General features: G+C 46.0%; 1 protein-coding gene across 1 annotated transcript in view; it reads right to left on the reverse strand.

Annotated features, from left to right (window-relative positions):
• The window catches only part of ZER1 (zyg-11 related cell cycle regulator), a 110453-nt gene that overhangs the window by 22181 nt on the left and 67651 nt on the right, over positions 1 to 20621 (reverse strand). The window contains exons 8-12 of the mRNA XM_082263928.1: positions 18011 to 18184; positions 15543 to 15758; positions 6398 to 6439; positions 3330 to 3449; positions 3125 to 3240 (exon numbers count right to left, since the gene is read on the reverse strand). Coding sequence (XP_082120054.1) covers positions 3125 to 3240; positions 3330 to 3449; positions 6398 to 6439; positions 15543 to 15758; positions 18011 to 18184 — 668 coding nt within the window. The remainder of the gene's footprint in view (positions 1 to 3124; positions 3241 to 3329; positions 3450 to 6397; positions 6440 to 15542; positions 15759 to 18010; positions 18185 to 20621) is intronic.

Below are 20621 nucleotides of genomic sequence, written 5' to 3' on the forward strand. Positions count from 1 at the left end.
TTAAGGGGAACCATTTCTCTTTTTTTTTTAATTTTGGCATGGGGTCCCCCTCCAAACCCATACCAGACCTTTATCCAAGCATGCAGGCCAGGAAAGGGGGAGGAGGGGAGAGATTTCATTAATTTTGGCATGGGGTTCCTCTTAAGATCCATACCAGATCTGAAGGGCCTGGCATGGATTGGGAGGGTGACCCCCACACACAGTTTTTCTTTCTAAATCTAAATCCTCCACAAAAACTGACTGAATTTTTAAGCCTCCTTTGGTTGCCAGTTTTGACAGCAGCAGACAGGAAGCTTCGGAACTCTCCCATTAATTTTGAGTAAGACGGCAGGTGAGGTCCCTACTAATAAAATCCTTAAGGGTCCTTTCACACGGGCATCTGTTTTGCTCAGCGGGGGATCAATCCGCAGCTCCCCACTGAGAAGGCAAATGACAGCTCACTGTGCAGAGACAGATCTGTCAGATCCTTGCTCTCCTCTATGGGAGATCAGATGAAAATGGATCGCCTGTCTGTTTTCATTCGATCTGATCCTCCAGACGACTAGAAAATAGGGTTTCCATCCGTCTGGATTTCATGGACCGGATCGGATAGCAGCGGGTGTCAGAGGAAATGTCACTGCTGACATCCGCCCCTCCATAGGGGTGCATGGAGCGTCCGATCCGGTCAGCCTGAAATACTGACAGGCGGACCTGATCGGAATACCCGTGTGAAAGGGGCCTAAGTGCTAATAAATGCCTATGCTCTTTGACTGTGCTGTTGTCAATTACATTGTTCTCAGCTGTATGAGAACTACTACCAAACCCCTACCCTCCATTTTAAGGAGAAGAGAAGAGGACTTTGTCCTGTAGTTCTTCCCGGTTTATGTTGTTCTGATACAGTAGGGATAGAGTGAGTGCAGTAATCTCAGGATAGGAAACATGTCACTGGCAGAATCACAGCTAAAAACAAAGGAAACAAATCCTGAAAAAAAGAAAACCAATGCAGCCACTACATATAAGGGCTGGTAAACTGAAATATATAAAATTTTTAGTTTTTAGAATTAGATATGTTTTAACTGGAGCAAAAGCGAAAACATATTTTTTTTAATAGCTTGACCGTTTAAGTTTAACCAAAAAAGGTTCTATGTTTTATATCATTAAGCTGTATATGGCCATTTTTGAATACCAATATTTGGTATTCCCCCTTCCCCCCCTTTTTTTTTGTTCTCTTTGATGCTTGTCCATTTTTTTTCTTTCTTTTGTAGACCTTGTTATTATGTATTGATGTATTAAAAATGTTTTTTCATTTTTTGCTTGAAGTATTATATTTAATAAATATTGATATACATTGTTGTTTATCTTCAATATTATGATACATATAAATACTGATTGGATCCTGAAGAAGCTTTTCCAGCGAAACGCGTTTCAGGCTTTTGGACCTGCTATGCAGATCTATCATTAAATTCACACTGTATCTATTTTAATGAACTGGTTGTATAAATAAAATGTTTACAAATTTTATATTGTATGCAGTTATAGATTTTTAATACGTACTAGGTACATTCAAATCCCCATCATCCAGGTCTGGTCTCCCTTTTCTCCCGATTCCCCCTTCCCTTGTGTCTTCCACTACCACACCTGGATTATATTTTTCTTCCCACTTATCATTTTGGGGATGGTGCCCGTGTTTTTTTCAGCCTACTCCTCTCCATACAATTTCCAATTGAATACCAATATTCTTTAGCTGTCCACATATAAATATACCTCTCTATAGAAGAAAAGCAGGAATCATTTGTTACATGTTTTGAAATACAGCCTAAGCAGGCCAGCTGAGTCAAAGTCATTCCAACTGCACACTGCAACCAGGAACTTCATACAAGATGCATCTTATGCCTCGTTTCCACTGAGTGGTACGGTTCAGTTCGGTACGGTACGGTTCGGAACGGTACACCTTGCGTTTCCACTGCCAATAGTACCCTTTCATTATAGGTGTGGTGTAGCAGGAAAGCTGTGATAGACGATTCTCTGTCAACCAATCAAAGTTCTGCAGAGTGTAGCTCCACCCTGTTGGTACGGTACTAATGTGCTTGGTACCCCAACGAAAGGGTCCCAAAAAAGTGGTACGGTACGGTTCGGAATTAGGGTACCATTCACAATGGAAACAGCATAAATAGCGTACCGTACCGAACCGAACCGTACCAGAAAGCTCAGTGGAAACGGGGCATATAGCTTGGTATAGATCACAGGTGTCAAACACAAGGCCCGCGGGCCGAATCTGGCCATTTCATATGGCCCTTGCACCTCACCTGCAGCATCTCCCTCATCTCTGCCCCCACCTTGTCTCGGCAGACTGCAGCAGAGGACAGAACTCCTCTGCCAGATCCTGTACTTCCCCCTGCAGCTGCAGAGAGGACCAACCCCCCCCCCCCCCAACTCAGCAGTTGGCAGCAGAGAGGAGGACACTCCTCCTACAGATCCTGCACCTCTCTGTGCAGCCGCAGCACCCCCTCCCCTCTGTCTCCACTGGTCTCAGCATTCAGCAGACTCCGGCAGCTGACTCCAACCCTCTTCCAGATCCTGCAGTTGCTGCTTCCCAGCTCTGCCTCCAGCTTCTTCCCAGCAGCAGCACATGGTAAAAGGGATGCACTGTGATGTAAGAGAGGGTGGGGGCTCTTGACTTCTGATAGTGGTGGGCTACAGATAGAACCGGCCCTCTGAGGGCGACCATAATGCTGATGCGGTCCACGATGAAACTTGGTTTGACACCCCTGGTATAGATGGAAGCTAGATGTAAAAGTTCACCCGCTTTATATTCTGATAGTGGGGAGACTTCCTCGCTATCACAATACATTGATCAGCGCTGACGGCTATATCCGGCAGCGCTGACTGAGCGACAAAAATCTGATGGGGTGGGTGTAGAGAAGTCGATCAGTAGATCGACTTCTCTACAACCACAGTGCCTCCATATATTGATCAAAATTCAGCAGGTCCCTGCTGAACCAGCCAAATATTGATCCATGTATGGCCAGCTTTAGATGGAATAGCAAGATGAATGGTAGAAGTCATCTAATTTTTTTTTTTGTAGGTTCTTTTTCAAACAACTTTTAATGGTTTGCACCCAAATTATATAAGGCCTTAAAATCACCTAAAAACGGTAATAAACTGTGATGTCATCAGCTGTGGCCGCAGTTCCCGCACCTCTGCCACATTTCCCAGAAGCCCCAGCATGTTGCGATGCAGTTCCTGCTTCTCTGGAAATTCCTGCCAATTAAAGAAGGATATTTGTATACTTCAAAGCTAGCCTGAAAATATACAATATAGCCAGAAAAAAATCCGATACACAGACTTACCCTCAGGCAGTCTAGGAACAGCTTCATGCCACTGTAGTTGAGGAACATCTCGCAGTTATCTGGAGTCTCATCGGTAATGTTCCACAACGCACTCCAGGAAAATTCCATCACTTGGTCACACTGTTGGGGAAAGAAAAGAAAGATGATGTATAAATGTGAGACATTTTACAAATTTACCAGCTGGGATAGAGGTGTATTTGCAAACCAAATTTGTGGTAATAAAATCATAGAAAAAAAACTGAGCCAGCCAATAGGGATCCCTGCCTCTATTCCACTAATGCTATCCCAAAACCACTGAGGCTGTACTAAAGTCAAAGAGAAAAAGACCCAGCTGGCCAATAGGAACCTTACCCCAGCCAATGTTACCCCAGAACCACTAAAGCTGAAAAAAAATATAAAGAAAATCATTGGGTCAGTAGAAATACTTCCCCTATTCCATGAAACCCCCCGTTCACACTGGAGCGACTTGTCATGGGATTTACAGGTGAAATCGCATGACAAGTTGAATCCTATTGCCAGCAATGGCACTGTTCAAATTGGTGCGATGCGGACTTTGCGGTGTCACAGCGATTTGAAAAAGTAGTACATGCACGTTTTGGGTGATTTCATAAAGCAAAGCATAATTATTCAACCTCCGTGCTTGACTGTAGGGATGGTGTTCTTAGGGTCATAGTCAGCATTTTTCTTCCTCCAAACACAGCAAGTCGAGTTAATGCCAATTTTTGTCTCATCTGACCACAGCACTTTCTCCCAATCCTTCTCTGAATCATTTAGATGTTCATTGGCATGACTCTACACGTGCCTTCTTGAGGAGGGGGTTTCCATGTTTGGAAGAAGAAAAATGACGAATATACCCTAAGAACACCATCCCTACAGTCAAGCATGGAGATTGAAACATGATGCTTTGGGGCTGTTTCTCTGCTAAAGGTACAGACAGACTTTGCTGCATTAGGGGCCAATAGATGGGGCCATGTATTGTAAAATCTTGGATGAGATCCTTCTTCCCTCAGCCAGAACACTGAAGATAGGTCATGGATGGGTCTTTCAGCATGACAATGACCCAAAACATAAAGCCAAGGCAACAAAGGAGTGGCTCAAGAAGAAGCACATTAGGGTCATAGAGTGGCCTAGACAGTTTCCAGACCTTAATTCTATAGAAAATTTATAAAAGGGAGCTGAAACTTCGAGTTGACAAGTGACAGCCAAGAAACCTTAAGGATTTAGAGAAGATCTGTAAAGAAGGGTGGACCAAAATCCCTCCTGAGATGTGTGCAAACCTTGTCACTAAGGCTGCATTCACACTTGAGCGTATTGTTTTACCGCGTTTTTTACCGTGATTTTTACCGCGATTTTCAGGCATTTTTTTCAGGCGTTTTTGGAGGCAGGCATTGACATCTATCAAAAACGCTGGTAATCAGCCCTTAAAGAAGCTCATGTACTTTTTTCAGCTACAGGCGTTTTGCAAAACGCTCAGATGTGAACAGGGGCCATTTAAATTAACCGTTTGCCGACTGCTCACAGTATATTTACTGCGGCAGTCAGCCCCGGCCAGGCAGAGTGACGTAGGTCTATGTCGCTCGCCTGTCACTCCTTTTAGAGCCAATAGCGGGCGGGCGCGCGCCCGCCTCGGCTCGTTCACAAAGGAGTGTGGGCGTGTGACCGGCGGACCCGATGTCCGCCGGTCACACTACGATCGCCGGTACAGCGGGAGAAAGACAGAGCGGCTTATGTAAACAAGCCGCCTGTCATTCTCCCCTGTGTAAAAATGAAGATCAGACGGTTCTACTATGTAGAACCGTTGATCTTTGTTTTTACAGTAGTAGCCATGTCCCACTACAGTAAGAATCACGCCCCTAGGACACACTTAACCCCTCCCTGTCCAATACAGTTAACCCCTTCCCTGCCCATGTCATTTTTACAGTAACAGTGCATATATATAGCACTGATTACTGCAGTAATGTCACTGGTACCCCCAAAAGTGTCAAAAATGTCAGTCAAGGGTCCGATCTGTCCGCCGCAATGTCGCAGTACCACAAAAAAAAAAAAAAAAATCGCAGATCGCCGCCATTACTCGTTAAAAAAAAAAAAACACCAAAAATGACAAAAATATTTCCCTTTGTTAGTAAACGCGATAACTTTTGCGCAAACCAATCAAAATACGCTTTTTGCGATTTTTTTTACCAAACATATGTAGCGTAAAACAATTTGGCCGAAAATGTTAAAAAATTTTGATTTTTACATTTTTTTTGGGAGAATTTCATATAAAAAAAAAGTGAAAAATATTGTTATTTTTGCAAAAATTACGCTCTTTTTTTGTTTATAGCGCATGATCAAAAAATCGCACAGGTGATCAAATACCACCAAAAGAAAGCTCTGTTTGTGGGAAAAAAAGGACGTGAAATTCGTTTAGGTACAGCGTCGCACGACCGCGCAATTGTCCGTCAAAGTCACGCAGTAAAAAAATCGCAAAAAACCCCCTGGTCAGGAAGGGGGTAAAATCTTCCGGGGCTTAAGTGGTTAATGGGGTTTTTTTTGTTGGGCCCAGGTGTGAATGGAGCCTTAGAAACGTCTTACCTCTGTGCTTGCCAACAAGGGTTTCTCCACAAAGTCATGTTTTGCTTAGGGATCAATTACTTATTTTACCTACTGAACTGTAACTCAATTGATAACATTTGTATCATGTGTTTTTTTCTAGATTTTTGGTTGATATTCTGTCTCTATCATTTAAAATACACCTATGATAAAAATTATAGACCCTTTATTTCTCTGTAAGTGGGCAAACTTACAAAATCTGCAGGGAATCAAATAATTATTTTCCCCACTGTATATTTGGATTTGTTTTAAGCATGTTAGAGTACTGTTTCACCTTATTGAGTTTTACATAGGATTATACCTTGAAGGAGTGCTGCATAATTATTGGCAATTACTTACCTGACCCTGCAGGAACAAATGTAGATGTGAGCAGCACCCTTTTGATACGCATACCTTTAGAATATCACTTTATATATTTAATAATAGCGCAGAAGTTTTCACGATTTTTCATATTGCACAAAAAAATGGATACTTACAGTTTTGTCTTGCAGCTTCTTCTGGATCAACTTCAGCATAGTCTGTAGAGACAGAAACATGAACATGAAATTGTCAAACACAAGAAATAAGCTTGGTTACTGTGAATTCTTTATTTAAAATGACAAAAAAACATAAAAAAAAAAAACAAACTAATTTAGGTATGGATTCTTTTCTTTTCAATGGTTTTTATTGAAAATTTTCAGAGTATAAACATAGGAAACAATAATAGAAAACATTGTTCAGTGGTATATCACATCAGTCGGCTATAATAGCCCCAAAGGGGCAAGCAGAAGAAATACAACAAAGACCCATACTGCATTGAATAATAAAAATGGTAAATACATGGTACCCTAAGTTACTATTGGAATGGTGATTCTGAAGCCATGATCCACAGTATACTACAACACTGGATGCGAGCGCTTAAGGCCAACCGCAAATAATCAACCTTGCGGCCTGCTATAACCAGGCCGTGTTGAAACCAGAACAAATTTGTAAGCAGCAATGTGCAACCACTGAGTGAACCTTAGAAAGGCATTCATCAAGAAGACAAGAGTGAGAGGTAGAGAGAAAGGAAAGCGTAAAGGGAGAAAGAAGGAAAAGCAATAGAAAGAAAGAATGGACCCAACCCCGCGCCCCGCCCCCCGACCCATGCACGGCCCTTCAACGTTCCCAGTTAGATAGCTGAGCCACGGTTCCCATACACTATCGAACTTGTGCATTTTGTCATTTAGTTGAGCCGACAGCCGTTCATTCACCATGATCCAGGACAATTTATGCCTAAGCTGCTCAAACTGCAGGACAGGAGACCTCCAAGATCTAGCAATCATAATTTTTGCTGCGGTAAAAAAAAAAGTTATAAGCCTTCTCTGTGCCTTCGTGGCCGTGTCCACCTTCTGGCTCAAAAGGGCCTGCTGCGGGGACTTGGTCGGGTTAACTTGCGTTAGGGTGTATATGAAATTATACACTCTAATCCAAAAACGTCTCACCTTGGGGCATTGCCACCAAATGTGGAACATAGTTCCATCCTGACCGCAACCCCAAAAACGCTGGGAGGAGACGCTTCAGGCACAAAAGATGCAATCCTAGCCGGCACCATATACCAGCGTAGTAGTACCTTATAATTAGCTTCTATGATTGAGGTGTTAATCAATGATTTGGAGGCCTCCTGAGCCATGATACGCCAGTCCGCCAAATCAATGGTGTCCTGGATATCAGTTTCCCAACGGTCCATATAAGGAAGTTTCAGAGGCGAATCAGACAACACATTATAAATCATGGAGATATAACCCTGTAGTTTGTCATATTTGCGGCACAGAAATTCCATAGAAGTCATAGTGGTCAGGTCAGAGAGGTGAGACAGTGACCGCAAATAGTGTTCAATTTGGAGTGTACCGAAAATATTCAGATATAGGCAAGGCATGTTTATCAATCAACTGCTGTCGCTTAAGGATACCCCTATGATCACATAAGTCCGCTATACGGATCAGTCCCTTGTTAATCCACCATTGAAAAGATCTGGGGGAGAGACCCGGGGGGGAACCCGCTGTTAGCGAGAATGGGGGTCAAGGGGGTATGCAGAGACCTAAAGCTATGCGATTTGGACAACCGATCCCATATGGCCAGGAAGTGGGACAAGGCCGGGCAGAGAACAGCAGGGCGAGTTTTGGGTGGCAACCACATTATATGAGAGATCTCCCGGTCAGGGACGGAGCTAGCCTCCAGTCTCATCCAGGCCGTAGGGGACTGATGAGTGTGAAATTTTACCAACTGGGCCAGCTGTGCAGCATAATAATATTTCATCAAGTCCGGCACCCCCAGCCCACCCCTGGATTTAGGAGTATAGAGCGTTCGCTTGTTCACCCTAGGTCTCTTATTCCCCCAGATGAATGAACGGATATGACTCTGGAACTTAAGCACGTCAGACCTCTTCAGAGCAACAGGTAGTGTTCTAAACAGATACAACACCCTCGGAAGGACATTCATCTTAACCGAATGCAACCTACCAAACCATGAGGGGGGATGCAGCGACCACCTGTCCATGTCCTCCTTCAGATGGACAAATAAGGGCGGATAATTTTTCGTGTATAATGTGTGTAGGGTTGGAGTCAAATTGATGCCCAAGTAGGGTAGTGATTCAAAGTGCCATACAAATTTATATGAGTGCTGTAGCGTAACCACTGTCCTGTCATCTAGGGAAATATTCAGTGCTTGCGATTTTGCCTAGGTTGGCATGCAACCCTGATATGTGTGAGAAAGTATCTAACAACGCAAATCAGTTGGGTTAGGTTGTGAGAGGAGAAGAAACTATAGCCAGAAGATCATCTGCAAAGAGGACGCACTTATGTTCGATGTCCCCGTAGACCACCCCCCTGATGTCCGGTGAAGCGCGAATTTTGATCGCTAGCGGTTCTAGCGCTAAAACAAAAAGGAGAGGAGATAGGGGGCAACCTTGACGGGTGCCCCTACCAATCGGGATAGTTCCTGAGGAGTATCCCTTCAGCCTAAGCACGGCCTTGGGTATACTATACAGGGCCCATAACAAAGTGAGAAAAGAAGAACCAAAGCCGTAGCGGGCCAACACGTCAAAAAGATAGTCCCACGACAGAGAGTCAAAAGCCTTGTGGATATCGAACGAAAGAAGCATTCCCCTGCGAGAACCCCCCCCCCCCCCCCCGTCCCAATCTGATTGAATAGCCGAGATGATGTCCAGGACCCGCCTAGTCTGATCTGAGGTCTGACGACCCGGGACAAAACCAGCCTGGTCAGGGTGTACATAGCGGGCCAGAAAAGAACCAAGTCTGTTGGCCATAATCTTCAGGTCAGAGTTGATCAAGGAAAAAACTGAATTTTTGTAAAATCTTACCTGTAAAATTCCTTTCTCTGAGTCCTCCAACAGTCGCCGCTGCCTCTAAGTCATCACTGTTGGGTATTGACTTCCGCTCCGCAGGAGTAGCTAGGCATAAAGACTTAGTCAAAAGAACAAAGGCATTTGCATAAACACACCCATTGGGGCTGTCCCATCTGGTCAATACCCCCCTGCAGTGACCACTCCCAACTCAGTTTGGTAGCATAGCAGTAGGTAATAAGAACCCCAAAAGAGGGGCGGGGGGCGGCGACTGTCGGAGGACTCAGAGAAAGGAATTTTACAGGTAAGATTTTACAAAAATTCAGTTTTCTCTTACGTCCTCCGACAGTCGTCGCCGCCTCTAAGTCATCACTGTTGGGATGTCCCAAAGCAGTATAGACATGAGGGGTGGGAGACGCAACCGTAGAAAAGGCAACGCAGTACCCACATCAGAGAAAGAAATCTTACATGCACCGTAAGAGAACCATCTGGGCAACAGAAACAATGCTCAACAGGAGCAACAGCCCAGGAAAGCAAATACCAACAGCCAGGGACCCAGAAAAAAACAAGGGTCCTTCATGGCACTGCCACACAGAGAACCTTGCGGCCAAAGGAAGCATCAGCTGATGCCAGAACATCTACTTTGTAGAATTTGGAAAAAGTGTGCACCGACAACCAAGTCGCAGCCTTGCACACCTGGGCCACCGAGGCCCGATGCATATAGGCCCAGGATGCACTCACAGATCTGGTAGAGTGCGCCTTAACAGGGAAGGGTGGAACCCGTTCCTTCAAGGCGTAAGCCTGTTCAATGGTCTGTCTGATCCATTTGGCAATAGTCACTGCAGATGCAGCCATGCCCTTCCGAGGTCCCTCAGGAAGGACAAAGAGTGAATCCATCTTCCGAAAGGATTCCGTAGACGACAGGTAAACCCTGATCGCCCTGACAACATCCAAGGAATGCAGAGAAACCTCCTTAGGATGCTTAGGCTTCGTACAAAGCGAAGGCAGGACAATGTCCTCATTAATGTGGAACTCAGAGACCACCTGAAGAAAGGAGGGATGCGGACGCAAGACCACCTTATCCCGGTGAATCACCAAGTACGGAGAACGGCAAGATAACGCTGCCAGTTACGACACCCTGCGAGCCAAAGTGATCGCCACCAAAAAGGCAACCTTCTTAGACAGCAGAGGCAACGATATCTCCCGGATGTTTTCAAAGGGAGCACGCTGTAACACGGACAGAACCAAGTTCAAGTCCCACGGAGGTAAAGGCTCCCTCCTGGGAGGAGCCAAATGTTGCACACCTTGAATGAAGGTGCGAACCAGAGAATGAGACTCCACAGGGCGTTGGAAAAGAATAGTCAGTGCGGACACCTGGCCCTTGATCGTGGCCAGCGCCAGGCGCTGGTCCACACCAGCCTGGAGAAAAGCCAACACTCTCGACACCGAGTACGAGCGAGGGGAGAACCCCCTGGACTCACACCAGGCGAAATAAGCCTTCCAGGTACGGTAATAGATTTTGCCAGAGGAGGTTTTCCAAGCCTTGACAAGGGTAGGGATGACCTCAGAGGAGAGACCCCTGTCCCTCAGGACCTGGGTCTCAACAGCCAGGCCATTAAAGCCAGCGACTGTAAAGCAGGATGGAAGATCGGACCCTGAGACAGGAGATCTTCCCGCAAGGGCAGCCGCCACGGAGGCGCCACTGCCAGGTGAACAACGTCGGCGTACCAGGACCGGCGTGGCCAGTCCGGAGCCACCAGAATCACCAGGTGCTGTTCCGAGGCTATCCTGCGGAGGAACTTGGATAGCAACTGAATCGGAGGAAAGGCATACATCAACCGATACTGATGCCAAGGGGCCACTAGCGCATCCGAGGCGTCCGCCAGCGGATCGCGCGTTCTTGCCACGAACCTTTCCACCTTTTGGTTTAGCCGAGATGCGAACAGATCCACGTCAGAGGATCCCCACCTCGCACACAGCCTGTGGAAGACCTCCGGGTGCAGGGACCATTCCCCCTGGTCCAGGGTCTGGCGACTCAGATAGTCGGCCTGCCAATTTTCCACACCCGGGATGAGATCGCCGGGACATGAGTCTCGGCCCAAGACAGAATGTCGGTCACCCCCCGGGCCGCCCGAGCACTCCTGGTGCCCCCTTGGTGGTTGATGTAAGCCACCGCGGTAGCATTGTCCGTCTGTACCCGGACAGGACGGCCCCGAAGTCGGTCCGACCACTGGAAAAGGCAGAGTTTTATCGCTCGCAATTCCAGCACATTGATCGGGAGGGAGGACACCTCCTCCGACCAAGTGCCCTGGGCAGACAGGTTGCCCAGGACTCCACCCCAGCCCGACAGGCTGGCATCCGTGGTAATCACCGTCCACACCAACGGACGGAAGGACTTGCCTTCCGCCACCGACGGGGACTGGAGCCACCACAGAAGGGCTAATCTAGTCTGACGACTCAAGGAGACACTCAGATCCAGGGACTGAGGCAGTCTGTCCCACCTGGCCAGGATCTCCGTCTGGAGAGCCCGCGTGTGAAACTGAGCAAAGGGTATCGCTTCGAAGGCCGATACCATCAACCCCAGGCCCCGCATACAGGTCCTGAGTGACGAGGACGGGTTGTCCCTGAGGGACCTGATCTCGTCCTGCAAGGTCCGGAGCTTGTCCTCCAGCAAAAACACCCTTGCCTGAGCAGAGTCCAGAATCATTCCCAGATAGGGAAGACGAACCGATGGAGACAACGTCGATTTCTGAACGTTGATGGTCCATCCGAACTCCTGGAGCGTCTGTACCGTGGTGGACAGATCGCGCACTAGGTCCTGGCTGGCCCGTGATCTCAGAAGTAGATTGTCCAGGTAAACCAAGACCGCAATGCCCTGTGCCCTCAGCAGGCCCAGAACCAGCGCCAACACTTTGGTAAAAACCCGTGGTGCCGAAGCGAGACCGAAAGGTAACGCCGCAAACTGGTAGTGGTCCTCTGCGATAGCAAACCGAAGGTACCGCTGATGACCCTCGAAAATGGGGATGTGCAGGTACGCATCTTTCAGATCTATCGAGGCCAGGAATTCCCCTGGACTCAGGGAGGCCACCACCGAACGGAGAGATTCCATACAGAACTTCCGAACACGCACGAAGCAGTTCAGCGCTTTCAGGTCCAGAATAGGACGCACTTTGCCCTCCTTTCTGGGCACAGTGAACAGATTCAAATAAAACCCCCGGAACCTGTCCTGATGAGGTACCGGGACAATCACCCCCTGAGCAAGAAGGTCCCGTACCGCTTGGTGAAGGTCCTGCAGACGCCCCGGAGGCAAATGAAGATTTGAGGGAAAAAAATCTGTCCGCCGACCTGGAAAGGAATTCGATCTTGTACCCCGATCGAATGATTCCCTGAACCCACCTGTCCGATATCCGGAGCAGCCAAGGTTGGAGGAAACCGCGCAAACGTCCCCCCACCCCTGAAATGGGTGAGGGCGCCCCTTCAGGCAGAGGCAGACTGACCCGCCGAGCCGGCATTGCCCGATTTCTGCTTACCCGCCCAGGGCTTTTTCTGGCTGCACTGGGCCTTGAAGGGCTTGCCCTTGGATTGTTTCCGAAAGGCACGAAATGACCCCTGAGTGGATCTAGGCGCAGAACCCCGCTTGCCTCAAAAGGACTTGTTCTTCGGGTTCTGGGGCAGCAAAGTGCTCTTTCCCCCCCGTGACGCCCTTCACCAGGGTATCCAACGCCTCGCCAAAAAGGCGAGAGCCAGCATAGGGAAAATCAGCAACTGTTTTCCGTGAGGACTGGTCAGCCGACCAGCTCTTTAGTCATATCAGTCGCCGGTTAAGCACCGAGACACTAGAGAGGCGTGCCACTAAGGGGGCCTCATTTAAGGCCGCATCACACAGATACATGATTCCTTGGTGGATTTGATCCACCATTTCCAGCCGGGCAGTCGGAACACCATTAGACACGAGGTTGCTCCTAAGCACCTTAGTTCAATTAGCCACCACCTGAGCCACCAAAACGGACGCGAAAATTGGTTTGAGCAACGAGCCCGCCACCGTATAGGAATGGCGGGCTAGAGACTCCAACCGCCGGTCCGTGGAATCCCGGAAACCCGGGGTATCCTCAGAAGGAACCAAGGTAGCCTTGTTTAACATGGCCACAGTGTGATCTACCTGTGGAGGCACACACCATCGTGATTCCATAGCCGGTGCAAAGGGATAAAGCAATTTGAACCGACTAGGCACCAGGAATGGATGTTTTAACGTGCGCCACATTTCATTAACAGTGTAATGAAATTCAGCTGGGCAGGGAAAAACTTGCGCCGACTTGCGGGTCCTGTGCGTCCCAAACGAGGACACAACGCCCGGAGGACTGGGCTCATCCTATTTATCATAGGTAAGGGCAGACAGCTAAACTGAAAGTCTGCAGGTGACTGGCATTGCACCCGTGCCCTACTAATCACGAGTGAAACGCTTTCCAGGCTCCTGAGGGAAAAAATATAGATGCACTTATTTTTTTCTCTGCAGAAATATGTGCATTTCCCCAAAAGGTAAAATTAGTCTTGTAATCAGTAATATTTAAATATTTTCAATAAGAACGCACACCACTTTCTTGTGTCATTCTGATATCACTAACATGTGCAAAACCCTCTTGTGTGCAGAACAAAAGGCTGCCCCAATCCTCTTAATCTGATTGTGGCTGGCAGTCTTCGGTGCTCCATTTAAAAAGCAATGAAAATGGCTGCACTGCAATGAATCCTGAATCCTGGTAAAGTCACGTGACAAACTCTCCTCCAATCACGACCTCTCTTTACCGCATTGAGCAGACAGGACTTCGTGGCCATCATTGGATACACACCTTGGGACGTTTTTTAAAGAATGTAAATGAGGCACAGTGTGCATAGCGCAGTGGTAAATAACAAGGGAATAGCAATACCTGCTCTTTGTGATAAATTATTTTTCCATTCCTGCAGCCACCTCTAAAATCCCCGCTATTACAGCTTAAAATCCTGCCTTGCTGACAGGCCAAGCTCTGGAACACCCAGTACTGAATTTTCCTATCCCTTCCTGCCTTCTGCACAAACCTTTCCATCATTAAAGCAGCCCAACATAGTGATGGGAAAATAGGAATGGGCAGGAAGCAAATGGCTGTGGAAAGCTTCTGACCTAAAATTGTGGGAGCTCTGCTTGTCAGAATGGTCTGAGAGTCTGCCGTAAAAGAGGCTCCTGCAAGTTTGTAGTGCCTGTTGCTATCTGCACTAAATATATATATGCTCTTTATGAGCTGCCCAACTCTTTTATAGTGAGAAGGAGCATTAAAGCACAACCATTGTGCAGCAAAGCGGGTACAGAGTCTGCATATGCAACAAATAAATACACACTGCTATAATTAAAATGATACACGGAAAACTGGATTTTTGTAAGAACTTACTGTAAAATCCTTTTCTCTTGAGTCCGTTGACAGATGCAGCTTTCATATTTCTTCCTTCTATTGCAGGAGTAGTACTAGGCAGGAAAAAAAGCAATTCACTACGCCCACGGGGCTGTCCCTATAGGCATAACCCCATACACCCTGCTCCAGCAAAACAGTTTCATTGCAAGCAGTGAAAGAAAACAGAAAACCATCCCCATATCAGAGGGGCGGGTGCTGCGTCTGTCAATGCACTCAAGAGAAAAGGATTTTAAGGTAAGTTCTTACAAAAATCTTGTTTTCTCTATCGTCCATTGACAGACGCAGTTCTCATATTTCTTAGCCATTGGGACGCCCCAAAGCAGTGTAGGCATGAGGGGTGGGGAGAACGCAACCAGATAGTAAATGTAAACTCCAAAGGCTAAACTCAGTCAACTAGGTAACAAGGAGCTCAACCAGGAACAACAGGAGCTCACCCATGAAAGAAAAAACTGTTTTGCTGGAGCAGGGTGTATGGGATTATGCCTATAGGGACAGCCCCGTGGACGTGGTGAATTGCTTTTTTTCCTGCCTAGTACTACTCCTGCAGCGGGCAGCATAACCCAATGGCTAAAAAATATGAGAGCTGCGTCTGTCAATGGACAATAGAGAAACTAGGTTTTTAAACGATAAGGGTATTCAAAATCAAGCTGATCTCTTTTGCATGTATACATTTAACAATATAAAAAACAAGTAAATAAATGTACTAAAAAGATCAGCTAAATATATATAATTGCCCCCTGCAGCATCCCTCTACATCAGTCCAGCATCTAGTCATGTATGACTTTTTCCCACTCCTACAGAACAAGGGTGAATTAACGATCACTACAAAAAAAAAAAAAAATGAAGGTTTTTATCTCTTACCATGACAAAGCCCATCTTCCCCACTGCTTCCTTGTGGTCATTATCCACCTGACAGACCAGAGCGTTACACAAATGCACGGCAATGCGTTGGATGGACTCATCCTGACGGGTTGGGATCAGAATGTTTAGAAGCAGTTCGTTCACCCGATGATACTGGAATTCTAGCTCTTCTGGGATGCCAAAGTTACACAGCGTGAGACAGCAGTTTCTCTGCACCTGAGGAAACATGCATATGGACTTTCCATTATCTGGGGAGGCTCAGGGAATGCTGGGATTAACATAGCTATATCAAGCATTACCTACAAGCGCTTACACGGTGAACGATGCACTGTATCAGTTCTAAATCTCAGAATTGAAAAAAATATATAGGAGAGCCCTTATTAATGGATCAAAAATGAACGAAGGCCCTTCCCCATGGACCACAAACATAGGAAGGACCTTTTCCACAGGCTACAAATGTAAGGGGCCCTTCTCCATCGACAAAAAATGTAAGGGTGTCCATTATTACTGGGTAGTAACTCATTGGGTATTTCTTCCCAGACCACCAGGTGAACTACAATTTTAAAGGCCCGTACACACGTACCGATCGTCAGCATACAAACGTCGGCGGAGGAAAGATCTGTCGATTGTACGCTTGTTAGTATGGTGCCTCCGACAGCTGTCTGCGCACATTCTGCGGACAAGAGTCTTTCTTGCAAACATTAAAATTTTTGTATGCCGACACCAGAACGGACGATTGTTCGCCAGTCAGTACAGAATTCTGCCGACAGACCGCAGATTTGCAAGACTGGGCATGCTCAGAAAAGAAAAAACACAGGGAAAGTTAACCATTACATGACATCACTTCTGCAGTCGGCGGACAAAATTCTTGGGCAGTCTTTGCACTTTTCAACAGACACCGACATCCCGGGGAGAAAAGACGAACGTTTGTATGCCGACGATCGGTATGTGTGTACGGGGCTTTACTGTCTGCATTTCTTTTCTGGCTATGGTATTTGCTCATTACACTGAAAATAACTTTGTTGTATAGAGCAGGGTTCAGGATGCTAAGAAATAGTCTGCCCTAAGCGTCAAATACTCCAGGTATCACACAATTCTTTATACTATTACTTAGAACTTTGTATGTCTTAGTAATTACACTAGTGTACCGTAAACTGTAGATAGAACTGTTTAAGGCATGGCTTCCCCAAGGCCTGAAAAATATGTCAAGGGTTTCTATGAAGCATAAAGATTGAGAAAGGATGACCTAAAACTGTACCCTTGCAAAAAGAAAAAAAGAATTGCAGTAAATAAGTAAAACTAAGCAATCATCATAATGGTGCAAATAAGTTCTGATGTGGTTGTTACATCATAAAAATAAAAAATAAAAAAGCCGTACTTAGTAAATTGGAAGCCCAAGCAACAGGTTAACTACGGAGGCGGCATACAATGTTTTGTTATTTTCATTTTTTTTTTTTTTGTACCAGAAACAGATACTCTGTATGGACAATCCCATCACGTTCAATTGATTTTCTTGAGAAAAATTTAAAAAGGAAGTAAATAGACAGGACAAACAACTGTTTGTGATTTTAATTTAATTTTTTTTGATTAATTACATTTAATTTAAATGTATTTTTTTAATTTAATTTTTTTTTAATGCATTAAATAGTTTTATTAATTAATTTTTAATCTTTTCAAGCATGCAAGAAAAAACGAATCAAATCAAAATAAAAAGCAAAAACACAAATAATTATTGAACTGTATTTTGAACTGAATTAAAATCTGTGCTGCTATCTCTGCTAGCATTCCCTGGCTCAGGCTTCCATCCTCTTCCTGTCGAAGATACTGGGCTCCTAGTAAACAAGTGCCAGGAAGTTAGGCTTGCACAAAATCCTTCTCTCACATTCACCTTGAAGAATGGGGGAACGCAGGTTGGGGCAATGGTGGCACTGGGAACACCTATCTCAGTTGAGTGATTAGGCTTCCAAGAAGACCCAGCCAGGGTTGTGGAGAAACAATAGAGAAATCAATGGACTGGGTTCTCCATTGTCTGTAGTTATCTCAAGGCCATGGTAAACATGCCTTGTATGCATTTCAAGCTCTATATTTAATTCATAGTTTTAAGGAAAGATCAGCTACTGCATTAAAGGTTAATGTTACCACTAATGTTACAGAGCTGTGAGGTCTTCCAGGAATTTCCTAGTCACCAGTAAGGAGCGTATCTGATTGAGAGGTGCTAAAAATGAAATATTCCTGCAACACTTCCACGGGATCTCATGCTGATAATGAAAGTATTTTCAGAAGTTCTGGTGCCGAAGTCTGTTTAGGGGGAACATTCTGCCAATCTTCATGCATGATGCTGCTTTGGAAATACAGCAGCTGAAATGTAAATCTCACTGGTCACAGGTCCACCATCCCCATCTCAGCTATAAAGAAGGTCTAGTGTAAGTTTGACATGGTAAAAACCAAAACATATAGCAGTGCCTCACCGTCACTTCCTGGTAGGACTCCATGCCATTTAGCACCACCTGGATGACCTGCCGCCGGAGCCGGACGCTCTGCTCACTACGATAGTCAGAGTTCGTAAGGTAGAATAAGGCGGCACTTCCTGTCACCTGAATTGTTTTGTCATACTTGTGACATTTGAGGGCGGCAATTACCAGCTGTGAAAAGAGGGCAAGAGAGAGTGTATCTTTTATAGTTGATGGATAATTGTACTTCTAATATGACATTAGCTCTTTAATTATACCCAGGGACACACACAGCTTTGTGAATACAACCTATTACCAATGCCTTTTTATTTCCCTGAGGTGTAGGAGCTGTCATCACGGACTGAGATCAGTGTGAACATTGCTTTGTTTAGATTCTACCAGCATCTGCACTGAAACAGTGTGTAGAGCAGCATGCTTCAGGCCAGGACTGAGAGGAAGGAAAGCATTGGAGATCTCTTTAGAACACATATGTCAAACACAAGGCCCACCAGGCCTTGTCATGTGGCCCTCTGTTTTGTCCCGTTTTTGGGGTTGTGTTCAATAAGTGCAAAGAGAGATCACCCAAATACTTAAAAGTATAACATTAAAAGTAATAACGGATACAGATAAAGAAAATATAACAAGAATACTTAACTAAAGTTGCTTGTTTCCACTGAGTCCCCCTTTAAGGCGTGGAACGGTTATCAAACCAGACCCTTCAAACCAGTTTTGTCAGCTGGAACATGGCAGAACTTCATTCCACCACCTCCAGCGCTCACTCCCCAATCCCTGCTGTCACATGTAAACACAGAGGTCTTCCATGTTTACAAGAGCTAGCTTTGCCTTCAGCGGCTTCTGGATGTAACCGATCCCTCGCGACAGGGATAGCATTCCAGAATGTGAGAGCCAGATTGATCTCCCTACAAGGTGAGGCAGACCATCTTACACAGGGAGGTATTAGTGAACCAAATACAGGGGTAATAGAGAGATAGAGAGCCACCAACACAGGGAGTTACTAGATAGTAGGGGGGGGGGGGGGGGTTGTTGCACACTGTGCGTGCGTACTAGGGATGCACTGATCCGACTTTTTTTTTTGAGCTGATACCGATACTGATATCTGGCATTGTAAAATCGCCGATACCGATACGGAACCAATCCGGAGCTACATACAAAGCAAGCGGCTGCAGTACAGAGCAAAGCCGCTGCTTCATGTGTGTGGCTCCTCCATTCACAGGCGGAGTGCATCTGATATCACTCCGCCTGTGAGCCGGACCTATACAGGAAGTAGCGGCTCCCATCACATACTACTACTGCACCTAGTAAGGGATGGCTGAGCCGTTACTCAGCAAAAAACCGGATCAGCCCGTGGGATGGCTAAATTTTACCGATCTCCGATCCAGCTATTTTGTCCGGATCGGGGCCGATTTTCGATCCGAATATCGGATCGGTGCATCCCTTGTGCATACATATTGCGCCCCTATACCCTGCACTACACAGTGTACCCCTGAACTCTGCACTCAGTACATACTACTCCTCTAAACCCTGCACTCTATGTAGCCAACCCCCCTAGACCCTGCAATTTGTGCATAGGCCACCCCTGCACTCTGTAAGTAACACAACCCATATACAACCGGCCCTTTGAGGGCAACCATACTGCTGATGCAGCCCGCCAAGAAATGGAGTTTGACACCCCTGCTCTAGACACACAGGGGTTGATTTACTTAAACTGGAGAGTGTAAAATCTGGTGCAGCTCTGCAGAGAAACCAATCGGCTTCTAGGTTTCCAGTCAAAGCCTAATGCCTCATACACACGCAACGATTATCGGCCGACCGATCGGCCGACTTTTGTCCAGTGTTGTTGTGTTGGTTGAAATGTGCTCTAGACTGCACACAAATTTTCTCGGCCAACAAAAATCTACTTCAGAAGTGATGTCATGTGATGGTTTACTTTCCGTGTGTTTTTTCTTCTCTGAGCATGCCCAGTCTTGCTCATCAGATTTTTGTCTGCCGAAATCTGTACTGACTGATGGAAAATCGGCCGTTGTGGTGACGGCCAACAAAAATTTTATAGCCTGCACACCAGATTTTTTTCGGCCGAAAAGTCGGAGTCGGTTGTCGGCAGCATCATACTAACAAGCCGAAAAACGGCCGATCGGACGTTGGCCAAAAATTCACGACCGATAATCGTTGCGTGTGTACGAGGCATTACTGAACAAGCTGAAGTTAGAAGCTGATTGGGTGCCATGCACACCTGCACCAGATTTTGCACTCTCCAGTTTTAGTAGGTCAACCTCACAGTCTGCTTATGAAATTGCCTATCAGGTGTTATATGGGAAAGGCAGATTGGAAGGACTTTGCTAAATGTATGCAGTGGCTGCCTTCTTCTGGAAGTTTGTAATCAGTTTGTTCAGAGAGCATGCACATGCAATGCAGTGCACAAATCATCATTAGGACCAAATAAATTAAAGTGGCACCTGTACAAAGGGGAAGTGTACACCTACTTCCTGTGACCAATATTACCATAAGAAGGTGTAAGAGGATGTCTTTGCAACAGGGACACAGAGAGCAATGGAAACCTTTTTCAATAAGGGCAAGGGTTATGACTTCAGGATTTCACTGCCATCTGTGT

Source organism: Pelophylax lessonae (genome assembly GCF_965119305.1).
Source record: "Pelophylax lessonae genome assembly, chromosome: 7".
Taxonomy (NCBI): Eukaryota; Metazoa; Chordata; class Amphibia; order Anura; family Ranidae; genus Pelophylax; species Pelophylax lessonae.